The sequence below is a fragment of the Amblyomma mixtum genome, chromosome 2, assembly GCF_055824585.1.
Source record: "Amblyomma mixtum isolate Tamu chromosome 2, ASM5582458v1, whole genome shotgun sequence".
Lineage (NCBI taxonomy): Eukaryota > Metazoa > Arthropoda > Arachnida > Ixodida > Ixodidae > Amblyomma > Amblyomma mixtum.
In genome coordinates this window covers 216044726-216066350 of record NC_143013.1, presented here as the reverse complement: position 1 = coordinate 216066350, position 21625 = coordinate 216044726, and the positions used below count along the sequence as shown (strand labels likewise).

Here is a 21625-nt window from a genome sequence, read left to right as displayed (position 1 = left end):
GGGGGGGGGGGGGCACATCTTGGAAACGCACTTCTGGTGTCGAAATGGGCCCACAGCACCTGTCTCGACATTAGAAGTGCTTTGTTAGGTGGCGCCTCCGCACACAGTGGCATGGGCCGGAACTTTGAGGGGGGGTGGGGAGAGGGGGAGTCTGTTATTTTTATCCCTATCGTACGTAAGGCGGAAATATAACAGCATCAAGGTGGGTGGGTTGGCGACCACCTCTTTAAAGTGAAAAAAACTTTTCTGTAGAAGCCGTTTTAGCCCGAATTTATGCACAAAAAAAAAAGCTCAAGGCGTCAACCAGGTCAATACGCCATAGTCTCAAGCTTGGTGTCAGCTGAAGAAAGAAGCGCGCTGCAGTGCTGCCCGGCAAGAAAATTCTTCTCGTCTCCATCACGCCCGACGGTGTTGATCGACTGCATGCTACCAGACTACCTGCTACCGAAAGTTTGGCCTCAATCCAGAGGTTAGTAAGAGAATGCTATCGGCTTCGTTTGCTTATTACACAGTCCTTAGATCTTTGTACCTGACTGATCTTGTTTTCTTTCGCAAGCTGTCATTTGTCTGGTTTTGATTTGCGTTCTTGCAGACACAGAGACTTCATAGTTGCACATTCTATCCATGTGTGCAGGACATATGGGGAAACGTATTATCGCTATTTTTAGCACATGCGAAAAATGATAAAGGGGGCGATCGATGAGACTATCTGTTTTTATTTGCGCACAAAAACGTTAGACCAAACACCCAGTATGCAGTTATATTATCTTCCCTTCACTTAAAAGCTTGTGTCAAGGTGTTGCTGAAGCTCACTTCAAAGCGTACACGTCTTTAACAAGATATCCGGCAACTCCGGCAAGACTAACGTTTTAGTGGTGCTCACCTCGAAAACTGACGTAATCTTCAGTCTGTAAAACACCGGCACAATTATTTCCGTGACGATTGGAGTAGTGAGGAGGACAGGTACTATATTCCACATCAAGTGTATACCGTAGGCATAGTAGTGCGCTGTGAAGCCCACGATGCCTAGCGCCGACATCATAGAGGCGAGCACGGACACGGCCAGAGGAAACATGGCCAGCGACCGCCGGCCGAGAAACACTTCGTCTCTGTCACTTTGATCGCGACTCTTTTTGCGAAAGGAGAAATACAGGCCAAGTACGACATTGCCTCCAACTAAAATTGCGAATATCACGTATTCGAAGGGGTGGAGACCGGCCATGGCTCCGGATGCTTGGGAGCGCTCCTGTAAAAAAAAAAAAAAAGTAGTCTTGATTTGAAGTAGTCGGATTAGAAATTACCTCTTATTGTTTGTTCTGCTACCAAAGAATACACCATCGACGACCGCCATCTCCTTTTAAAAGCGACAGGAGTCTGGCCCCGGATTCTTTCTTACTCCACATAAAAGAAGACAATACGTAGCATCGCACGAAAACGCGCTAAGTAGCAAGTCTTGTCGGCCCAGATTGGATAGTGTGTTTGTCTAGGCGCCGTTATATATCAACAACCACGAACCCATTCACCTAAAAGCGCAAAAAGTTACATGTAGTTTTCGTTCAGAATAAAGTGAACATTGTGCGCAGTGGGATACAGGTTAGGACTAGAAGGTACTCACACTGGTATCTTCCTGGTAAACTCGTACGCCGAAAAACACTGTTTTTTTCAGCCGGGTAGCTAGCATACAGCGTCAAGTTTCCAGCAGCACTGCGTCCGAGGCAAGTGTTGGTGACCTGTATCGCGAGACAGCACGTGGATGGTGACAAAGAAGGCGATAGAAAAAGAAAGCAGGAATAAAACGACAGAGGATATGAAGCGAGATATGTTGTACTCGGCGCATGTGCGCCGCTAGTCATGTTCCACGCAGGTGCTGTCTGCGCGTATACTGAGCACATCTGTGATGCAAGGTTAAAATCACACTAAGCGACTGCGAACTCTGATCGTTGGAAATCAAAACGAAAAAATAACAAAAAATAAAACGTTGAATGAGTTTTTGAATATGGTTTATTCTTTGTAGCCTTACCAGCCGCAACGTGTTTGTTCAGGGAAGGTAAAACAGGATTTTTGTTTCTTTACTTTTTGAAGAACGTGCTGTTCATACCTACTTGGGCGTCAGGGCTTATGGCAGTCACCGTTGTTCTTTTGATACAAAAATGGGCAGCCTGGATATTGGCCTCTATACGGAACTCGAGTTTTTCTTTCACCGCGATCAAAGAAACAGTTTTTTCTTTGCTCCTCTGCCCATTCCAAGCTTGTGAAGCTTGGAATCTCAAGGACGACACTCAGAAACGCCATTAGCAGGTCGTGCCCACGCGTCATGTACGCTAATGCCCAGTCGCAGGTGGAGAGACTATTAAACGCGGGTTTCCTAAGCTTCGTGGCCATGTGTGTGCCAGAGTCCCTTCTGAAGGAAGGGCGGAAGGGGAGCAAAGCCGAGTGACTTTTTCCTCCAACATCTAAAACAGCCATCATACACAAGCTTTCACATCGCATCAAGAAGCGTGCAATATACACTGGCATCTGAGTAGTTTTTTTCTGCCCCGAACTAACAGAGTGCGTCGTGCCGGCGTGTGAACAATGACGAACTCTTACGACCCTCAAGTGACACGAACCACTGAAAACGATATACCGATTTTCATTTCGGTGCCACATTATTGGGGTAAATCAAACGGAGGGCAAACGGGTCGTAGTCTCAACACCAAATTAAGCGAGCACGCCGGATCACATAAAACGGGCACAGAAAGCAATCCAGCTGCACACTGTAAGGACTGTCCCTCAAAAACTTCCAGGCCTTTCCTGTACCGCATGAGCGTGATCAGTCAATAAAAAAAAAGAGAGGGAAGTTGTCGAAGCACTGATCATTCAGCAGAGCGGCCAGAATTGTGTCAGCAAGCCATCTGTTCACCTGATCCAGAAAAAAAAGCCACCTATCTCTCCTGTTGACTCGATAATGATGTATCTCTTGCACGGAGTTGTCTGTATTGTTGTGTGTTTTGTTTTTCCTCGTCATCTTTCTTTTTCTAGGTGTATATTTCACTCCTGGCGGATTAAACTTAAGTTGCTAGTCTGCGCATTGTGTTTCGCTTTCTTCCCTCGTCCCGTGTTCAGCGCTGGTTTACATTTCTTTAGATCTTGTACCAACTTGCCCGAGCTTCTGCCTTGACACAGCTAAGTTTTCTTCGCTCTTGCCGCACGCAGCGGCTTCAGAAGAAGTGAAGTGAGCTACTATATCTCCTTAGTATGAATTTCGAGAGCCACGCACGTGCAAGCATGCAATATTCCGTTTGCCACTCTGGCAAACAGGGAATATTGCATGCTTGCTATGGCATTAATTAGCTTAATTTCAATGCAAAAATATACCCAGGTGCAAAATTGCGGATCAAAATAGTAACTCCTTTTTCCAGCTGAGAAAAAAAAATGTAACGCTTGTAGAGTTATCTGTGTTTGCGCTAAAAAAGCTGCTCTCAGGGAATGCCTGTCAGCGTCCTGTTAATCCTGCAGACGTTATTTGGGATCCTAAAAAATTCTTGATTAAGGCTATTTGGTATCCTACGTCGGCTAATCTTGAAATAACGGCAGTGAAAGCACAAGGCCGTTGAAACTCAGTTGCTGTATTATCTCAGTAATGGGAACATGTTCTTTTGAATGTCTTCTAGCCCTAAAACTACTAGCTTGGCGTGTAATTTTCGTATCTACGTGGGCATCCTTCTAAAACATTTGCTGTTTTGTTGACGAAATTGACCGGCAATGTAACTATTCTGCTGGCGCTGGCAGTTGCGGAGCTTAGAAAAGCCGCGAGTAATAATTTCTCTCCTCTCGGGTCATGCCTTTGTGAACTCCCGGATACGGCCAGTAGAGTTGCTGACGTGGTGGGGGAACGAAGCAAGGACAGAATGGAAGCCACGCAATAGGTTTTCGGTTGGCCGCTAGACGAGGGTTGTATCTTTTGATTGTTTAGCGTTAAAAGTTGTAACTTCTTCCCATTATGAGCTTCTTAAGGCGCAAATCTATGTGCGCAGCTAAATGTTCATTTTTTTTCCCTTCCGATTGAAACCTTCGAAAGCCTTCGCACTCCGCTTCAAATAATGACTCTAAACTTCAAATATAGCTATCTGTATTTTTGATGCTGCACATTTTACAAGTGCACCTATCATGTGAAAGCTTTAGCTTCGAACATCTACATTTCCTTAATCTTCTTTGCCTTTATAACGTTGTTTATCATTAAAATGCCCTGAGTGTGCACTTCTCCCGTGTGGCGTGTGCATAATTCTTGACATTCTGCCCTGTACTTGCTCTCTCATTGAGCACCACAACTGACGAACTTTGCTGTGATAATGTTTAGAAAGTTATAAAGACGGACTCTTATGCTAAGAAAGATTCTTTATCCGCCAGGAAACAAAATAGTATTGAAGTACGCGTGGCGAGAAGGGCTTTTTTGAAAGCCAGCTTTCACAGTCAGTAAGGAATACTACGTGTGAAGCGGCCACTTTGCAGCACAATGCCTTCTGGACTCTGAACGAACTAAGCAGAAAAAAAGTTCAATTGCTAGTGAACCTCCACTCACATGTTTGCAAGTAGTGATAGCTCAGGCTAACTTATTTTGCGTTATTGAAATGCATATGTGCGCATATTTCCACATAATTAGGGCCATATGTACCACTCACAAAACTTGCTGACGATTCCTGTGCACGCTTGTTGCTTTGAAACAAGCCGTATTCTTCTGTGTGAACTTATTACAGTGTATTAATTAAACAGTGTGTTTGTGGTCCCTGCCGTGTGTTGTGTGTGTGTAGGACAAGACCGCCTTATGGCAGAAAATCGTCATATTGGCCTAGTAGAGCGAGCGCTTTGCAGAGCCATCAGCCTGCTTGACAGATTGCCACCCTGCTCACATTCTGCCGGCGCCTCCATTCGGCCGCGTGGCATGACTTCGCAGTGCCTATTTATTGGCAATAAAAATAAACATAAAAATGGAGGAACAGATGTGGTGGTGGTGAAAACTTTTATGTTGTGAAATAGAGTTTGGGAGCCACAGAGTGGCCTCACTACATGGTCGGCGTCCCTAGTCCGGGACACCGCATGACGAGGCCCCGTCTCTCGCCCGTTTCACCAAAGCCCTTTGGGACTCAAGCGAGGAGCAGTTGAGGAGGGCAGTCTCCCATGCCTCTCTGGAAGGGGTAGGGGAAGGGGGGAGGTGGGGATTTTGAGTACATGCCCACACCATGTGGAAGATATCACATGTCTCCCCACAGTGTGGGCATCGCCCATCCGTGTTAGGATCGTAATGTTTTATGATTGCAGGACAGAGTAGAGTACCTGTCTGCAGGCGCCTTAAAGTTCGCTCCTCCGTCTTACTCAGCCCTTTTGCAGGGGCCGGGAAAAGGCGGTGGTCGTCGCTATAATGTGTTAATATTTCCCTGAATCGCAGCAGCGGCTGGTTAGTCTCCGAGCCAGAAGAGCTGGGATGAGGAGCCCAGTGAATAAGCGCTCGGGCAGCCGCGTCAGCGGCCTCATTACCTCGTAAGCCCTGGTGGCCAGGGGCCCAAATGATTCTTTTGGGTGTTGGATCAGTGGCAGTCCGTCGTAGAACACAAGCAGCTATGGGGGAGATCTCCCCTGCCAAGTATTGATCACATGCTTTTCGGGAGTCCGTGATGATTATTCTCGAATTGGCGTGGGTGGCAGCAAGCGCTATCGCTGCTTCCTCGGCTCGCATTGAATTCGGGGCTCGAAAGGAGAGTCTATCAACCTGCATTTCCTGGTGAACAACAGCGGCCGAGTAAAATCCCGTGGGCGATGGCGCTGCTACGTCTACATAATATACACCGGGTCGGGAGCCGTGTTGTCTCTCAGGAGCCCGAGCCCGCTCTTGCCGTCTGTTTTCGTGCATGTCGGTGTCCGTGTTACGGGGGAGCGGGGAGACCCAGAACATATGGCGCCACAGTACTGTGATACGCTCCGCCTCCTCTGGAGTGCAGTCGTGTTGGATGTGTAAGCGGTTTAGCAGGCGGCGCCCAGGAGCCGTCTGCATGAGCCGCGTGTATTGGTTCACGAGGTGGGCCTCCCGCAGCTCCTGGTAGGAGTTTAGCACCCCCAATGCCTTGAGTTTGGCATTAGAGGTAGCCACCGGGAGATCCAGTGCTCGCTTAGTTGCCTTGCGGATGATGGCATCTATTCGCGCCTCGTCTTGCTTAATAGTGCGGAGATATGGCACGGCGTAGAGGATCCGGCTAGCCACGAAGGCATAGACGAGCCGAAGCGCCTCCCTGCCCCGCAGACCACCCCGCTTGTTGGAAACGCGCCGGATAATGCGCCCTACCTGTTCGCCTACTCTCTTGAGTTTCAGAATGGTGGAGTCCGGTCTGAGTCTGTGGTGAATGAAAAGGCCCAGAATACGGAGCTCCTCCACCTCTCTAATAGGACCTCCTGACAGAGAGATGTGAATTGCTGTCCTATCCTTTGGGTTCGCTCTGACATGCAAAAGCTCTGATTTCGCTGGAGCACATTGGAGCCCACAGTCAATGGCATACGCATCGACTATGGAAGCGGCCTGCGAAAAGCGGTCCTCGATGTCCCCAAGGCTCCCCTGAGTGGTCCAAGTTGTAATATCATCTGCATATAACGCTTGTTGAATGCCTTCCACCCGGGCCAGTTGGCTTGGGAGGCGCATCATAGCAATGTTGAACAGGAGCGGTGATAACACTGCTCCCCGAGGGGTACCCCGTGTTCCCATCATGTAAAGGCCGTATTCCTCGCCCTCAATCCGAAGCAAGGCCTGGCAATTAGTCAAGAAATTTCTTACATACGCTTAGGTCCTAGCCCCACAATCGGTAGAACTCAAGTTGGCGAGGATGCTTTCGTGTTTAACATTGTCGAAAGCCCCTTTGAGATCAAGGGCGAGGATGGCTTTGTCATTGTGTTGCATAGTTGTGGATCGTATTACATCCCTGTGCAGCTGGAGAAGGACGTCCTGTGCAGACATGTGGGGGCGAAACCCGACCATGGTGACTGCAAAGAAGCCCTTATTCTCCAGGTATGGAGAGAGGCGATCTCGTACCATCGTCTCCATAAGCTTGCCCGCACAAGAGGTCAGTGATATGGGCCTCAGGTTGTCCGTATTCACGGCCTTGCCTGTTATAGGGGAACAGATGTTGCTAGCCGCGGCATCTGTCATCGAAAGCTGAAGCACCTGAGCAGCAGCTAGCGGGTATAAAAGGACAGGGAGAGGACACGGGCAAGGAAAGAAAAGGGGAGGAGATTTAAGAACGGATAAGGGTAGGGCGGCAATGTACACTCTCTGCAAATACAGAATATAGAAATAGAAATAAATGTTGGATGCTGGGGTGAGAGCAGCCGATCACGGCCCACGCTATGACTGTACGCGGAAGTCCGGGCATCGCGCGGGCCATTGCTCGTGAGGGAGCATTGACGCACGCGCACAATCACTTCGTCGTCGCACGCCGGCGGCACAAGGCAAGTATTTTTATGCCGTGCGCGTGCTGTGTCCTGTACCGAAAGGGAAGAAAGCAAAAAACAAGGCAATATTCCGGCTCTTCTTTTTTCAGCAAAATGCGGTTGGTTATTTCACTTTAAGTATTCTTCTGTCGTTTCTCATCGATACATTTTCCAAAATTCACGCTTGGCGCTAATATTTTGGCGTAATCGCCTATAGAAATTTCCTTGTTTAAGCCACTACACCTTGGCCAATCCCTGCATGTGTTTATGTGCCATGTTTTAAGACGAAGAAGAAGAATACACGCTCGCGGCTCACTCTACAAAACAGGTAGTGTCGTCCTAACAAACCGGCCAACCGAAGTGGTGTGGGGCGCCCAGCTGTAAAGCGTCCGAAGGTAGCACACGCGGAGCGTTTTGTCACTGCCGGTATATAACTACCTGGCACGGAACACACGGGACGTCAAGCCCGTCTGTTCGAAGTATACACAGAGACTCAACAGAGTTCGCGCACTGCCCTGCGGCCACAGAAGCGGGGTACCATGACCGGCATGAGTCCCTGCGATCTGTAAGCCGCAAGCATGTCGCGATGTGGTTGGGCGAACGCGGTACAGCGGAGAAGAGTGCTCCAGTGTTTCAACTGCGCCACAGTTGCCGCACACATTGCTTGTAGCTAGTTCGTGGGGCACCCGTCGGTCGGGGTGAGCTCACGGGCTAGTTGGTTATTCATAATAATTTTTTCAACAGCGCATGCTACACAAGGACACAAGACGAGGAAACACCCGTCGGTCCCCGGACCCCACGCATCTTACACGCGCACGGAGAATCATCGCGCGCTGCAGCCGTGTCATGGCGCGGCCGCTGATGCTGTCCATTCGCATCCTTAATGCGATGCGCGGGTCGGGGGGCTGCGGTCGGAGGTGGTCGCAAATGACCGCTCGCACGTCCTCTAGTGCGAAAGGGAGGTCACTAGGAGGTAGCTGGTGTGCGGCGGTCGCACGTACGTCTGCTTCCGCAGTGGCCGGGCACCCACTGTGCACGAATGGCGCAGCCGCGCTGCGCTAGTGGCTCAAGGCGCGAACGGATTTCACACAGCAAAGAGGTACCGCGGCCTCGAGTTTACAGGTGGCTGAGGGATGCGCGGTAGTCGCATAGCAGAGCGCAACTGGACGGCGGCGGAGCAAGAGAGATATGCAAATTGAGCCCCAAGCGGATGTCCATAAGCTTCGCCATGGTGGAGGGGCCCAGAAAATGACGTTTTACTCACTGTGCAGGTCCAAGGCGGGGATGGTCGCCGCCGCTGCAAGCGAGCATCTTTCGCTCGGCACGGAGCCGTCGGTGTACACGAGGAGGTGGTCTTGAAGTTCCTCGTAGATGACGGCTCCGGCCAACTGCTTCACTCCGCTGAACCTCCGAAGCAGCAGGCCAGGGCAGCGCAGGCCGTATGGGTGCATGGCGTTCGTTAGCTGCTCGTACTCCAGCAGCGCCGCTCCCATAAGCGAACGTGGGTACTTGCGCAAACGCTGAAGTAGCGGTCCGCCGTCCGGTGCACGGTGTAATCTGTTGATGTGGTGCAACGCCTGCCGCCTGGTCTGATGTTGTGGTAGCCACGCGCCCGCCTCGGCGAGTGTGTCCGCACACTGCGAGTTCGCGGGGAGGCAGAGGCATACATGTAGGGCTTTACAGTGTTGCGCCTCGAGCTGTTTCCAGATCGGTTTGCGCACCATGACTATCGGGAGCTCGTACAGAGCGGCCCCTAGGGCTGCGGCATCGTACAGTCGCAGCGCGGCTTGTTGTGAAATGGCCTGGCCTTGAGCGGTGAGCTCGTGTACGGCGGCAGTGGTCCTCTTCATCTGCGTGCAGGCTTTTGTCGCCTTAGGGTGGAAGGGGAGGCGCTCATCGATGTTCACACCCAGGTAACGCACCGACGTTTCCACGGCAGCAAAGTCCCGCCCAGTTCGAGTGGCAGGTATCTGGCGCGCAAGCGCAAAATGCAAGTCATGGCGACGGACTTCGCAGCACACAGCTGCGCAAAGGGGCGGATATTGCGGTCAGGGCCTTCTGCAGTCACCCGCGCACTCTGAGCGCCTCCCCAGCGGCCCCAGGCACCCCAGGGCAATGTTATCTGCCTAAATGAACATGTATGTACACATGGTGCCGGACGCCCGTCGGAGGGGAGCCCGGCACCACCGACATGGCTGCATTGAACAAAAAGAGTGACAAAACCGAGCTCTGCGGCCCGCCTAGGTCCACCGAGACAGGCTCGGAGAGCGTGTCCCCTACTCGCACGCGCACACTGCGCCCGCTCAAAAAGCGCCGAACATAGCGCAAAAAGCGCCCGCTCACTCCGGACCCTTCAAGCGTCGCAAGGATGGGTGCGCGGCTGACGTTGCTCTATTTGCTTCGGCATCACGAACGACAGGGTCCTCTCTGCTCTCTGCTGGGGTGGCGCTTAGTTGCTTCTTCGGTGGTGCTGATCCATTGCTCGGGCAGCTCCTTTAGCAGTACTGGTAGACGAAGCATTTCCACCGGGTGCATTCTCATTGTTCAGAAAGAACTGACTGATAATATCAAGATTGAAGCCTTACTTGCCCCGTTGACCGAAAGCCTGTCTGTATGAGTCATAAAACTCATAACGCTAGATGGCACAAGTGAACAGTGAACAGCGTGCAACAGGGTAGCAGTTTGTTAAAGAGCCAACTTTGCAACTGGGAATAAAGGCAGGAGGTGCCGCACCCCGAGTTAAGCTGCGTTTCCCTCCCTCTGTGTTCTCGAGAGGGCTCGAAACTTCTCGACCGTTTTGTCCATGCACGCCACTTCGCCAAGGCCGCGCACAGCGGAGGCCCGGGATCCTGCGCTGGGACTCGCTTGCGGGAGATGGCGCCTCCTGCGCTCCCCTCTCACTCCTCCCATCCTACCCTCGCTCTCGGTTACGCCATCAACGTCGACGCGACTCAACCCATGAGTGGGCGCCTAAGAGTTGCCCTCCAAAACGTCTTTTGTGGTCATAGCAGTGTACTTTGCGTCAAGAAAACTGCCGTCGACTACGATGACTTGGTTTGGTTGTCTTGGCAACCAGTCGTAGAGCGCCGCCACTACCTCCGGACGTCGGCTGTTGCTAGAACACAGCGCTGATGCCCCACACACGACGGAGCAGCGAGTACTCCTGAGACCGCTGTGGATGCACTCACGTGTGGGTGGATTTATCTGGGCATAAGAGAGAGTAATCATGTTCCAACGAACATCAACATATGTCAGCTCCCGAACTAAACCGAAGTACAGGTAGCTCGTCCCGCTGGCGAGAGAAAATAAAAGCGTGCAAAATCCAACATTCTTTTCATAATTCTGTGTGGCTGGTACGAGAGAATAATTCACTTCGTATTTGATATTTTATCTGTGGCAAGTCAAACAGCAGTGGGTGAAGTGAGGCTGCGCTACATTCTTAAGATTACGATCCATTGCAAACCATACCTCGTTTTATAACACTGACAAGTTAGTCAAACTTCACCCACATATTTCGTTAGCTGTAAGAATGATAGGTCATACTTGTTTAGCGGACGCTAGACACAGAGCTCTTGGTCCCAGCGTGTGCGGAACGTTGGCTCATCCGTGAAAATCACCCCCAGCCACCCTCTGGGCACCCCTGCACGAACGCTCAGGTAAAGTTTAACTGCTTTTTCTCTGGTATGTTGTCAGGTGCTGCTTTTGAGTGGCAAAGTAGTTTATTAGACCGGCCCATTGCAACCTGCGTCTCATTGTGTCGCGAGAGAAACTAAGACCAATTGCGTCACGAAATTCCGTCACGAGCATTCTGTCCCTCGGCCGCCCAGTGCACTCAGGGTCGACAATTCTGCCCTCTTCGTCTGTATATGCGTTGACAATAAAGATAACCACTGTTCTCGTCTTCTGGGTGTGGTGACTGGTTTCGCACTGAGAGACACGTTCTAGAGAGAGCCGCACGATGCGCTTTGTCTCCTCCAATGAACCCTAGGTGGCACCATTACGAAGTACAGAAAAGAATAAGACCATTTTTGTTTTTTATATATCCATGGTCTCCCACTGTCCAATAGCCAGAAAGATTCATATGAGACGAGCAACGCTCACAGAGAGGTGCGTGGTCTATACCGTTGATAAAGATAAAACACGAAGATTCAGACCCGGTTCAACAGTGGACACTGGGAGACCACGAAACGAATAAAAAGGAGAACGGTCGAATTGCCTTCTGTACTTCGCAATGATACAGCCTAGACTTCCAATCAAGGAGAGAAGGCGCATCCCACGAGTAGGAAGGATAAAATAGCAACGAAAAATCGGTAATATACACTGTACAAAAAAGTTGGCCTGCAAACCGCTATGTCCATGCGCACGAACTTCAGAGTATGCAAATCTACTTAATGGTGAGAAGCGTCGCAGAAACTAAACAGTAGCGAGAAGCCCGCAAGTAGAACAATCTACACGGCCACACGCGTGTGCAGGCAGTTCTGATATGAAAAAACAAACAAATTATTTGCATTCAACAACTGATTGCTCTGTAAGTCTCAGCGGAAACAACACTTTTCTTCTGGTCACAGTCGCCTTCCTCTTTCAAGTATAACGCTCATGAGACATTTCCGCCAAGAAGTAGCCCTAGTATTTTGCCTCGCTGTGCTAGCAGCTTACCCACATTCCCGTTGAAATTCTCCTTAAAATTGAGATCTAAAACGCAAAGCTCAGAAACAACAAAGCGCCACGGGAGGCATGCAGTTTAAAATTATTGATGATGATATTGATAAACTAAATGTGCAAAGCCAGGTATGACCTGTACATTTGAGGTGTAACTCTAAATGCACGCTATTACGGCTGGCAATAAACATGATAAAGAATGCCAACATATATTTTCACACTGTCACAATCTGCTCTTTCATCCAGATGCCCGCTTGAATGAATGGCGCTCGTGTGCTGACTCCGATAGTCACTCAGCCACCCCCCCCCCTTCTTTGGGACTCCCTCTTCTGTGTACCACACGCAATCCAATTCAATGAAAATGACATGAATAAAGAACCTCCTTGTTGAGTACACAGATATGATTAGTTCTAGAATAAAGAGAAGAAAAGCAAGCGGTTCTCATTTTAATAGAAGCGAGCATGAATTAAAAAGTCACAGCCTTTGTAATTTACGTGTATATTACGTTTAATGTATGATTGGGTAATAAACATGTATAATGGGGAAATAAATTGGCAAGAAATGCACAGATTCCTTTCTGTAGAAAGACACGTATCATTTTCTCTAACAAAGTTTTCTTACATATTGCGCAAATGGCAAGAGCAAACGTATCTTTGTGACCAGCTGTAAAATTTTAATCATGAAGTCTTGAAAAAGAAGCGTTGTCTTGCCACCCTGGTCATCACCAAAATTCATTCCCACCGCTGCAACAGCTGCAGTCGTCACACTCTTAATTACGCCGCTGCGTTAGTCGGTTCTGTCCGTGTGGCACACCCGAAAACTTGCACATTTTATTTTGAGACTGCCCATCATAGTAGAGAGAACCCTTAACGCAGCATTATCGGTGGTAGTGAATTTCAGTGCAGATTACGTGCGACGGTACCCCGCTCCTTCTCGTAATATGATGTTTGTTGAAGTGAAGCCTCTAACCCAATGAAAAACCTGGACCCTCTTTCTCACCCTATAAAAAAACTGCCCATCACCACTTGCCCATCTTCGCACAGCACCCCTTCTAGCAAGTGGGATTTCAACTTTTGGTTTGGATTAACAACCACATACGTAGGCAGCAGACAAGCGCTGACTCGCAACTGAATCCCTATTAAGAACACTGTGCTCCGTGAAGCACAGAAGCAGCATCTTCTTCTTGAAGATGCTTCACCTACCCTGCTTATCGGTGAGTTTGACCAGGACGTGAGGAAACAGAAGCGATTCATTGGCAACATCGCACGCGAGGTCGCCTTTGTAGAAGCACACCCTGTGCAACCAGCCATGCGCGCTATACCTGTATCGACCTCCTATTCAGTCCCCACTGCAGTGCACTAAGCATAACAGACATAGCCACTTATTCCTTAAATCAGAAAGCGAAATCATAAGGCTCAGACGCAGTGCCAACGTAATGAATTAAATATGCATAATGATTGCAGCAGCATCAGTTAACACTGCCTTCACGTCCTCAGTGTTCAATGGATGATTCTTTTTCGTCGTCAGAAAGACTGCTGCAGTGACCCGATGCAACACTAAAATTGTAGCCATACTCTATCCCTAAGTGCCGAAGTTTTATTTGTACTAATTCTTGACGCTCCTAAAAGGCTGTTCGTTGCGTTATTTAGTTGAGACTCCAGGTGCCAAGTGTGAGGCCTGTATTTAGGTTTTACTGTTCCCGAGAAAAAAACAAGTTCATCGCTAGATTTCTTTAGAAACATACTTCTCTAAGAGCCGCTAGTTAAAGGACACGACAGACGTCAAACAAGTGAACGCGCTACGAAAAAATTCAGGAGCCTGTTCAGAAGGGGCGTAGGGGCTTGAAAAGTTCAAGCACCCAAGAAATATTTGAGTGCATGTTTTTAGACGTCTCGGGTGAGTGTAAACGAGGCAATAGAGAGGAAAGAATACATGTGATACATCTCCACTCATTTCTCTTCTTTGTCGTGGGTCCCGTCAGTTAATGATCAAAACTCGTAGGGACTTTAAAAGTTCAAGAACCCTAGAAATATCTCAATACATGTTTTAAGACGTCTCCGGTGAGTGTAAACAAGGCACATTCAGAGAAAAGAAAAAAACGTGTGGTACATCTCCTCTCATTCATCTTTTACGTCGTGCGCAACATAAGTTAATAAACAAAAGCCTGGTTAGCCGTGTTCTTTAGAGGTGGTTTCTATTTCATTTTCTATTCGAGAACGTTTATCAGCAGGTCCGACGCACGTCTAGAGCTCCTGGCCTCCCAAGGACGCCTGAGTATTAGAATTATTTGGGTTCTGACTAGAAAATTCAACATTTAAGTCCATTGTTTTGACCCCAACTCTGCTTCTCCAGCCCTTCAAAGCTCGAGGTTCGCGCATCGCTTAGCACAGAAACCTGGCTTGCTTTTAGCACCATTGAAGCCACCAGCTAGAAAGCAAAAGACCGTCTATGTATAGCTGATGATTATGAGATTTCTCAAGTATACTTGACATCTCTGTAGGTTGAAAAAATTCCTTTTTTTAATGCTGATAATATATACTCCCTCGCATACCATGAAATGTCAACCAACTTCCTTTTCGCAGAGGAGCAAAAGCTTCACATGTGCCTTGAGTCTCTGAACTCGGGGTGCAGCTGTGGCACATTGTAGTTACAGTGTATACGCACGGGCTAAGCCCAGGGAACAAAATATATGACGGTAACACTGGGATCAGGTAACCCAGTTCTTGCCATGGATTGTTTACTGCCACAAACAGAAATAGAAGAAATTAAGGTTTACACTGGCTAATAATAAAACCAGCCTAAAACTCTATGCTACAATGCGTTTCATGTCTTCAAAGGAATGTGTAAATAAAGCTACTTCATTCCCAGGCAGCACAACAACATTGGCCGAACGTCGCGCAAGTGTTGGCAAAACTTGGCACGAACATCGGTCCTACACTGGCATTTGGGCCGAGCGCTACCACTTCACACATTGGCCTTACTTTCATGCCAGTTTTGGGCCAACGCTCGGCCGATCAAGCGGCCAACGCAGTCCAGATGTTCGTTCTGCAGCATGGACCAGCAAAGGTCTCATACTGGCATCCAACTTTCAAACATTGGTAGCCAAGTTTCAAACATTGGTAGCCAGCTTTCGAATAATGGTTTCCAGCTTTCGAATATTGGCATCCAGCTTTCGAATAATGGTTTCCAGCTTTCGAATAATGGCATCCAGCTTTCGAACGCTGGCACATGCAATTAACCCACTCGCCAATGACCGGCACTGTGGATAGATGTACATTCATAACATTCTACCTAGCAAATATTCATAAATGAGGGTGCGAAAGAATTCCAGAAAAAAGACCCGTTTATAGCTTTGAGTTACAAGAATCACGCTTCTAGCGCACACAGGATGGTTTGCGCTATCACCAGCCACCCTGGGGAGTGAAGAAAAGGGGCCCAAGAGCATGGTGGCAGAGGCTGTGGGAAAACAATTTATTTTCAAGTTTGGTGAGTGCCGATCAGGTTGGACAAAGCATCTCGGCAAGCTGCTGCGGCACGGCTAAGGCATCCAAAAAGCGCTCAACGGAGCTGTCCTCTAGTGAACTGATCAGTCATATCCGAAGTAATCGTTGCACTCCACTTGCAAGGGGGCTGCTGGACTGCATTCAAACAAATTCCTCGTCCAGTTCTTGCACGATGGCCTCACGAAGTGCCAAGCCTGCAAAGAGATGCATGATGTCATGGTAAGTTGAATTATGGCCATCACAGAACAAAAACAAACATAACAAAGATAACACCGAATTTTGTGAAACACAGTAATCGTGAAGACACTAGCAACATATTTTACAGGATAATTTTTAATTTATTCTTAAGAACCAGCCCCACATTAGTTGCACAAAGTGGAATTTAATTTACTAAACTTCCCTTAGACCAAATGGTTTAATTTAGTTTAATGCGTCGTGTCGCACTCCCAGTAAATATATTCATTGCCAGATAAGGAAATTAATGTGATATTGAAAACAGATTAATGTATTATTTTGTTTTAATATCATAACTTGTGTCTCTAAATTGCGAGGTAATTTTTTATTCCGGTAAATATGCACAGGTTGTAGCGTCTCTTCCACATGGACGTCAAAACAACATTTTTGATTAGTTTTATTTAATGGGGTCAAAAATGCGGCTTGCGACTTTTGACGAAATACGCTGAACGCAAGGAACTCAGGGCACCTTTGTTTTACCTTAGTTGCTTCGCATGCATGCTATAGTTGGATTCGAAACTGCAACTTGAAAACCACACAACAATACTAGTCTGATAGTCCAGAGTAATGCCCTTTTTCATTGCGAGAGAACTTGGGCAAAAGCTTTAACCAGTAATTGCGGATTTTCTATTGAGTCTGCAAGAGTAGAAGGCAAAAAGAAACACTACGGAAGTATTACACATATCCTTACCAACTAGTCTGCAGTGGAAAATTAATTAAGCGGTTCTGATTTCCGTCGTGCATAAGCTGTAAAGGACATATTCCCGAATGCATCCTATCTCAATTCATATGAGTTCAAACCCGCTGTTAGCCAAAGTAGTGAATCTTTAGTGAGTTCATCTCACCAAAGACGGAAAATTAAATTCTCACCATTCGGCCACAATTCCACTGCGCACGACGTCAAGCAAGCCATTTCGCAATGAGAGTGGGTACACAGAAGTTGTCCTCGTGCTTTTTGGCTCGCTCTCTTCTCCTGCCGAAAAAATAAAGGCGCATGTAGTCAAAGCAACATTTACTACAAAAACCACTTTAACTTCCAGACGTATATCAAGATAAAAGAGTTTTAGTACTTACAAAAGATCTTGCAGGCGGTACGAACAGCGTCGGAGCTCTCCTAATATATGAGTGTGGCTTTTCGCGTGCGCAGACTATGAACGGTGCTAGCTCGAGTGTGCATGCATTTTCGTCGCGTTGGTTTGCACGTGGTTGAGCTCCGCCGTGCAGTCAAGAATGTCTTATTGTGATGAGTCGCGCGGTTCCAAGACGAGCAGTGGAGACGATGGTGTGGGGGGGTGGGGGGTTGGCTGGAGGGGAGAGAGGAATTTTCCTTTACACAGGTTTTGCGGTTCCGAGAAAAGTCCTCGAGCTGAAAGGTGGAGACAGGGAGGTGGAGGAACAGCGAAGCGCGTAGCTGCGCGCGAGGGAAAACAGGTTTGAGAAAGTGACAACCAGAAAGAAAAAATAGCGCTTCGCGGGGTGGGGTGTTAGCCCGCTACCTGGAAAAGGGCACGGCCGGGAGAACAGGTGGGGAGATATTGGACTTGAAGACTTGAAAGAGAAAGGGAAAGAGGCCAAAACACGTGAAAAGGGTTTGGAATTTTTGGAGAATGAGTCACATGGCCACAGGCAGTACAGAAAGGAATATCTACAAGAGAGAAGTGGATGGGAAACACGGAAGCGTCAAAGTATTGCTACAAAGCTGCAGCAAAAGCCTGAAAATTTTGAAGTGAAAAACTTGGAGCTTCAAGATGCATTTCGCCAAAACGACTTGAGACACTCGCGTATTTTGTGGGGCCGTATGATGTGGCTTCTGTTAGTTCAAGATAGCTTCAAATGTTACCACATAATAACAAAAATATAAAGCAAAAAAAAATATCCAAGCAGAAAGCGCTCTTTCATAGTTTCATGTACCGTACATGCGCCAAACAAGCTAGGTTAACATGCGTCTAACGCCAGTTGTCAGTCCATTTATTCAGTGGTCGTCGAAGAATCCTCAAATTGTTTGTTGGTGTGGAAGTTTCGCGCAAAAAAGCAAAAACAAACAAAGGCATGTTGAATTGTGGTTCGCAACTACTTTCGACGGTTTTCATCAATAAAGGTCATGTTCGAAAGAAAAAAAAAAACTTGCGAGTAAATATGCAAGGACGTGAGCAAGAGCTATATTGCCCCCAATGCAAATTACGCAACAGAAGAATAAAATGGTCAAAAACAACAATTTCCAACACAACGATTTGCAGAAAAGGAAGGAAATAGCAAATCAGAAAACACGGGAAAGGCGCAATCACAGGGCACGACGTAGGGAAGCGTAGGAATCGCTTAGCACGTGTCCGCGTGCGTTTATGAAGCACCCGCCTAATATTTCACGAGCGCAACGCATAATTCAAAATTACGAGGCGACTGCTTCGTTTCTGGACGTTGCCAAAACTGAGCACAATTTCGGTTTAGCGAATGCCCTTGCGCTAATCTATTACGTTTGTATCGCGATCTCCCTGAAGCAGACACCAGCTGCGCACTGCGGCAGTGAATTCCTAGAGCGAATAAAAAAAAGTGATTTTTTATTCCAAAAATTTAATGAAATGAAACTTATTTGATTTTTGTTGAAGGCACCTGTTCACAATTTTTGTTGAAGGCGTCTCGGGTGTAATCAGAACGTTAATTCTGATCAACAGGACTTCGATCGCAATTCTAAACGTATTATTGCTGCTCACTGCGCAACCAGAGTGCAGTTTTTCCAACGGAATCATGGGTAGCTTTGCTCACAAACTGCAAAAGTGTTCGCTTAAAATATAATAATAAATAAAACCAAATCTTTGAACTCGCATGTTTTAGCGCGTTCGAAAATTATGAACTGCCGATATGGTACTCGACAATAAAATTAATTTTGAACCCATTTTAATGGATGACACAATGTTTACCAACGTTTGCCAGTATACTTTGAACACTGGATAAGCGGTGGTAATCCTAGGCCAATATGGCCAGCTCCCGGAAATGGCATAGCCAATTCTGGCAAAGAGTGGAACAACACTGGCTAACATGGCCCATGATAGCCATGATTCGATGATGGCACAGCCAGCAATGGCAAACAGTGGGGCAATCCTGGCTAACCTGGCCCATGATAGCCAGGATCCAATGAGGGCTCAGCCAATACTGGTAAAGCGACGGACAACCAGGGCCATTGTTGGATGTGCTAAGGAGTGGCACAACCAATATCGGATGCTCACTGGCAACTCTGGGCCTAGTTAGGGCCACGCTTTGCCAGTGGATTTCCAATATTGGCCCGCCGTCGTGTGCTACCTGGGTTGAAGCCGCGAAAATACCTCGGGAACATGGACTATTCTTCCTTCAATGCCACTACGAACGTTTCAGGATATGTGCAAGCCCAGGATATGTAGACAAGCGGTTCGAGTTTTTTCCGCGGCCAAAATGGGCTAGATGCGCGGAACACCTAGAATTAACTCATGAATTTTGAATGTTCTTACACACTATTGATTTTCTATGGCCGCAAGCACTAGTCAGTTTAGATAGCAGGAAGAATTTTACAGTTCGGATTGAAGCAAAGGGTAGAAAGGGAAGGCCATCAGTATGGCCTTTTCATGCAGCATCTCACCGCGTTCTTTTGGTGTCTCCGTCCAGAATGAAGGTCCAAAGATGGCATTAGCTGGTGGTGTCCAGGAAAGCTCATCATGGGTACGGAGGCTCAGGTATCTTTCACCTAAGCTGGCATTCCATTAAAGCTGAAGAGGGTAAACAGAGGTATGCAGAGAGCTGAATAGACAGCTCGTGTTCTCCAGGATTAACCTACTCTTTAATGTTATAGAGATTCATTTTAGCAGCATGCGCAGAAAAGTTCCCCTCCAGGTTCACTCATATCTACCGAACCTCATTAAACAAGTGATGGGCTTTGTGTAACCTCCTAAGTGAGATAATAATCGCCTTCCAAACGCTTCCCGCTCACGACGAAAGGTTTCCAAAGGTTTTGCAAAGATCCACGTGGGAGATAGATTGCACCAGTAAAGGTGGAACACCTCCGCATGGACGACGCTGAGCACTCAGAAGATATATAAGCATAAGCATAAGATATATAAGCATAAGAAGATATGCCGCCAAGACGCGGCATCTGGGGTGTCTAATTCCCTATGAGGTGGCAGGGGGGGGGGGGAAGTGTTTTCTTTGAAGACGCTGGAACTCAAGGTGTTTGTTATACCTGGAACGTAGAGGGGTAAAAACGGGCATGGTTTGTGGCCCCGCTCTGTTGATGATGCCTCGAGCTACAGCATGTGCCCGCTCAATTCCATCCAGTCTCTCGTGGCATGGGTTCCAGGTGATTTGGTAATGCTTTCTGAGGGGTGTAGTGCCATGAGCAGGTGGACGTGCTTGCGACCTCGGGCTCTCAGGAAGTTTCGACACTCGTATTGCGAGTCTATCTGGTTTTCGGTTGTTTTGAGAGTCTGGATGGTGTGGATGACACGGAGGTTGCTCCGTATCCGAAGACCAAGAATGCTGATCTGGTTAACTTCCCTGCTAGCTTGACCCTCGACCGTGAGGTTGAGGGGACCTGGAGAGACATACCTCGGGCCACGTATACGTATGACCTCCTATTTCTCCGGGGCGCAGTGGAGGCCGCTTTAAGAGGCGAAGTGCTCAACAGCCCGGGCTGCTGATTGTAGGGTGGTTTCTTTTTGGCCCAGGGAATCCTTTGTGGCCCATATAGGTAGCTATATTGCCGCGAATGTTTGTAGTGTTAGTTTGTTCATTCTTCAAAGCTGCCGGCATGCCACTTCATCGCTTTGTTTGTGATGCAAGACGCTTTCGGCTTTCGGAGCCAGGAGACCGAGTCTGGGTTTGGGCGCACATTCGCCGCCGCGGATTGCGTGAAAAACTTTTGCGCCGCTATTTCGGCCCGTACAAGGTTCTTCGTCGGCTAGGTGAACTGGACTGTGAAGTCGTCCATGACAAAATGACTGCATCCCAGCGACGCCGTGTACGACCAGAAGTTGTCGATATCGTCCGTCTGAAGCCCATTGTGTTTACACCCTTGGTGTTTATTTTTACACAATCCGTTTCAGTTCTTTGTGGCTGCAATATGTACTAAAGCATCGGGGCGATGCTTCTTTAAAAGGGGAGTAATGTCGCGAATTTTTGTAGCCTTTGTTCATTCTTTAAAGCGGCCAGCACGCCGCTTTATCGCTTTGTTTGTGATGCAAAACGCACCTAGATCTATCTCGTTTGATCGCATCCAGGCGGAACCGACTGCGCGTTGTTCCAGAGCGTTCTAGTAACTTTCCAAGCTTTATCTCGAAAGTTAGCTATCAGCTTTAAAAAATTGGAGGCTTATCAAGGTTAAGCGCAGTGGATGCGAAGCATGTCCTTAGCGTTTGGAGGCTTCTTGACCGCATACACGCCCGGCGCAAAGACGTTGGCGCGGTTGCGGGCACAGAGACTGACGCGACGGCGGGCGCGCGCCGCCTCATCCCTGGCGTGATGTCATATATCACGTGATGCAGCGATGGTGGCGCCACCGCCGCGTCGCGCGCGACGGCGCGAACCGAAGCGTGGAGGCCTCCGCCGGGCGACGTCCGACGGCGCGATATGAGGCCCCATCTGCAGCCGGTGTGACGTCATCACGTGACGTCATGTCCCGTTACCTACTTGAAGGTCACTTGAAGGTCAATGGTGGCCACAGCCGGTCGTCGCGCAAAGGCCCGAAACCTACGTTATTATGCTTCGCATAAAAGAGGACCGCCGAGAGCGGCGGGCATTCTGTTCGATGACCGCCG

The 21625-nt window shown here is 48.3% G+C and overlaps 1 protein-coding gene and 1 pseudogene across 1 annotated transcript in view; both read right to left on the bottom strand.

Annotated features, from left to right (window-relative positions):
* The window catches only part of LOC149362552 (sodium-coupled monocarboxylate transporter 2-like), a 54660-nt gene extending 53438 nt beyond the window's left edge, over nt 1–1222 (bottom strand). The window contains exon 1 of the mRNA XM_089568329.1: nt 884–1222. Within this exon, the coding sequence (XP_089424455.1) occupies nt 884–1222 (339 nt within the window). The remainder of the gene's footprint in view (nt 1–883) is intronic.
* Nucleotides 1223–5059: 3837 nt separating this feature from the next.
* Nucleotides 5060–7066, bottom strand: LOC149362551 (uncharacterized; annotated as a pseudogene).
* Nucleotides 7067–21625: the final 14559 nt, after the last annotated feature.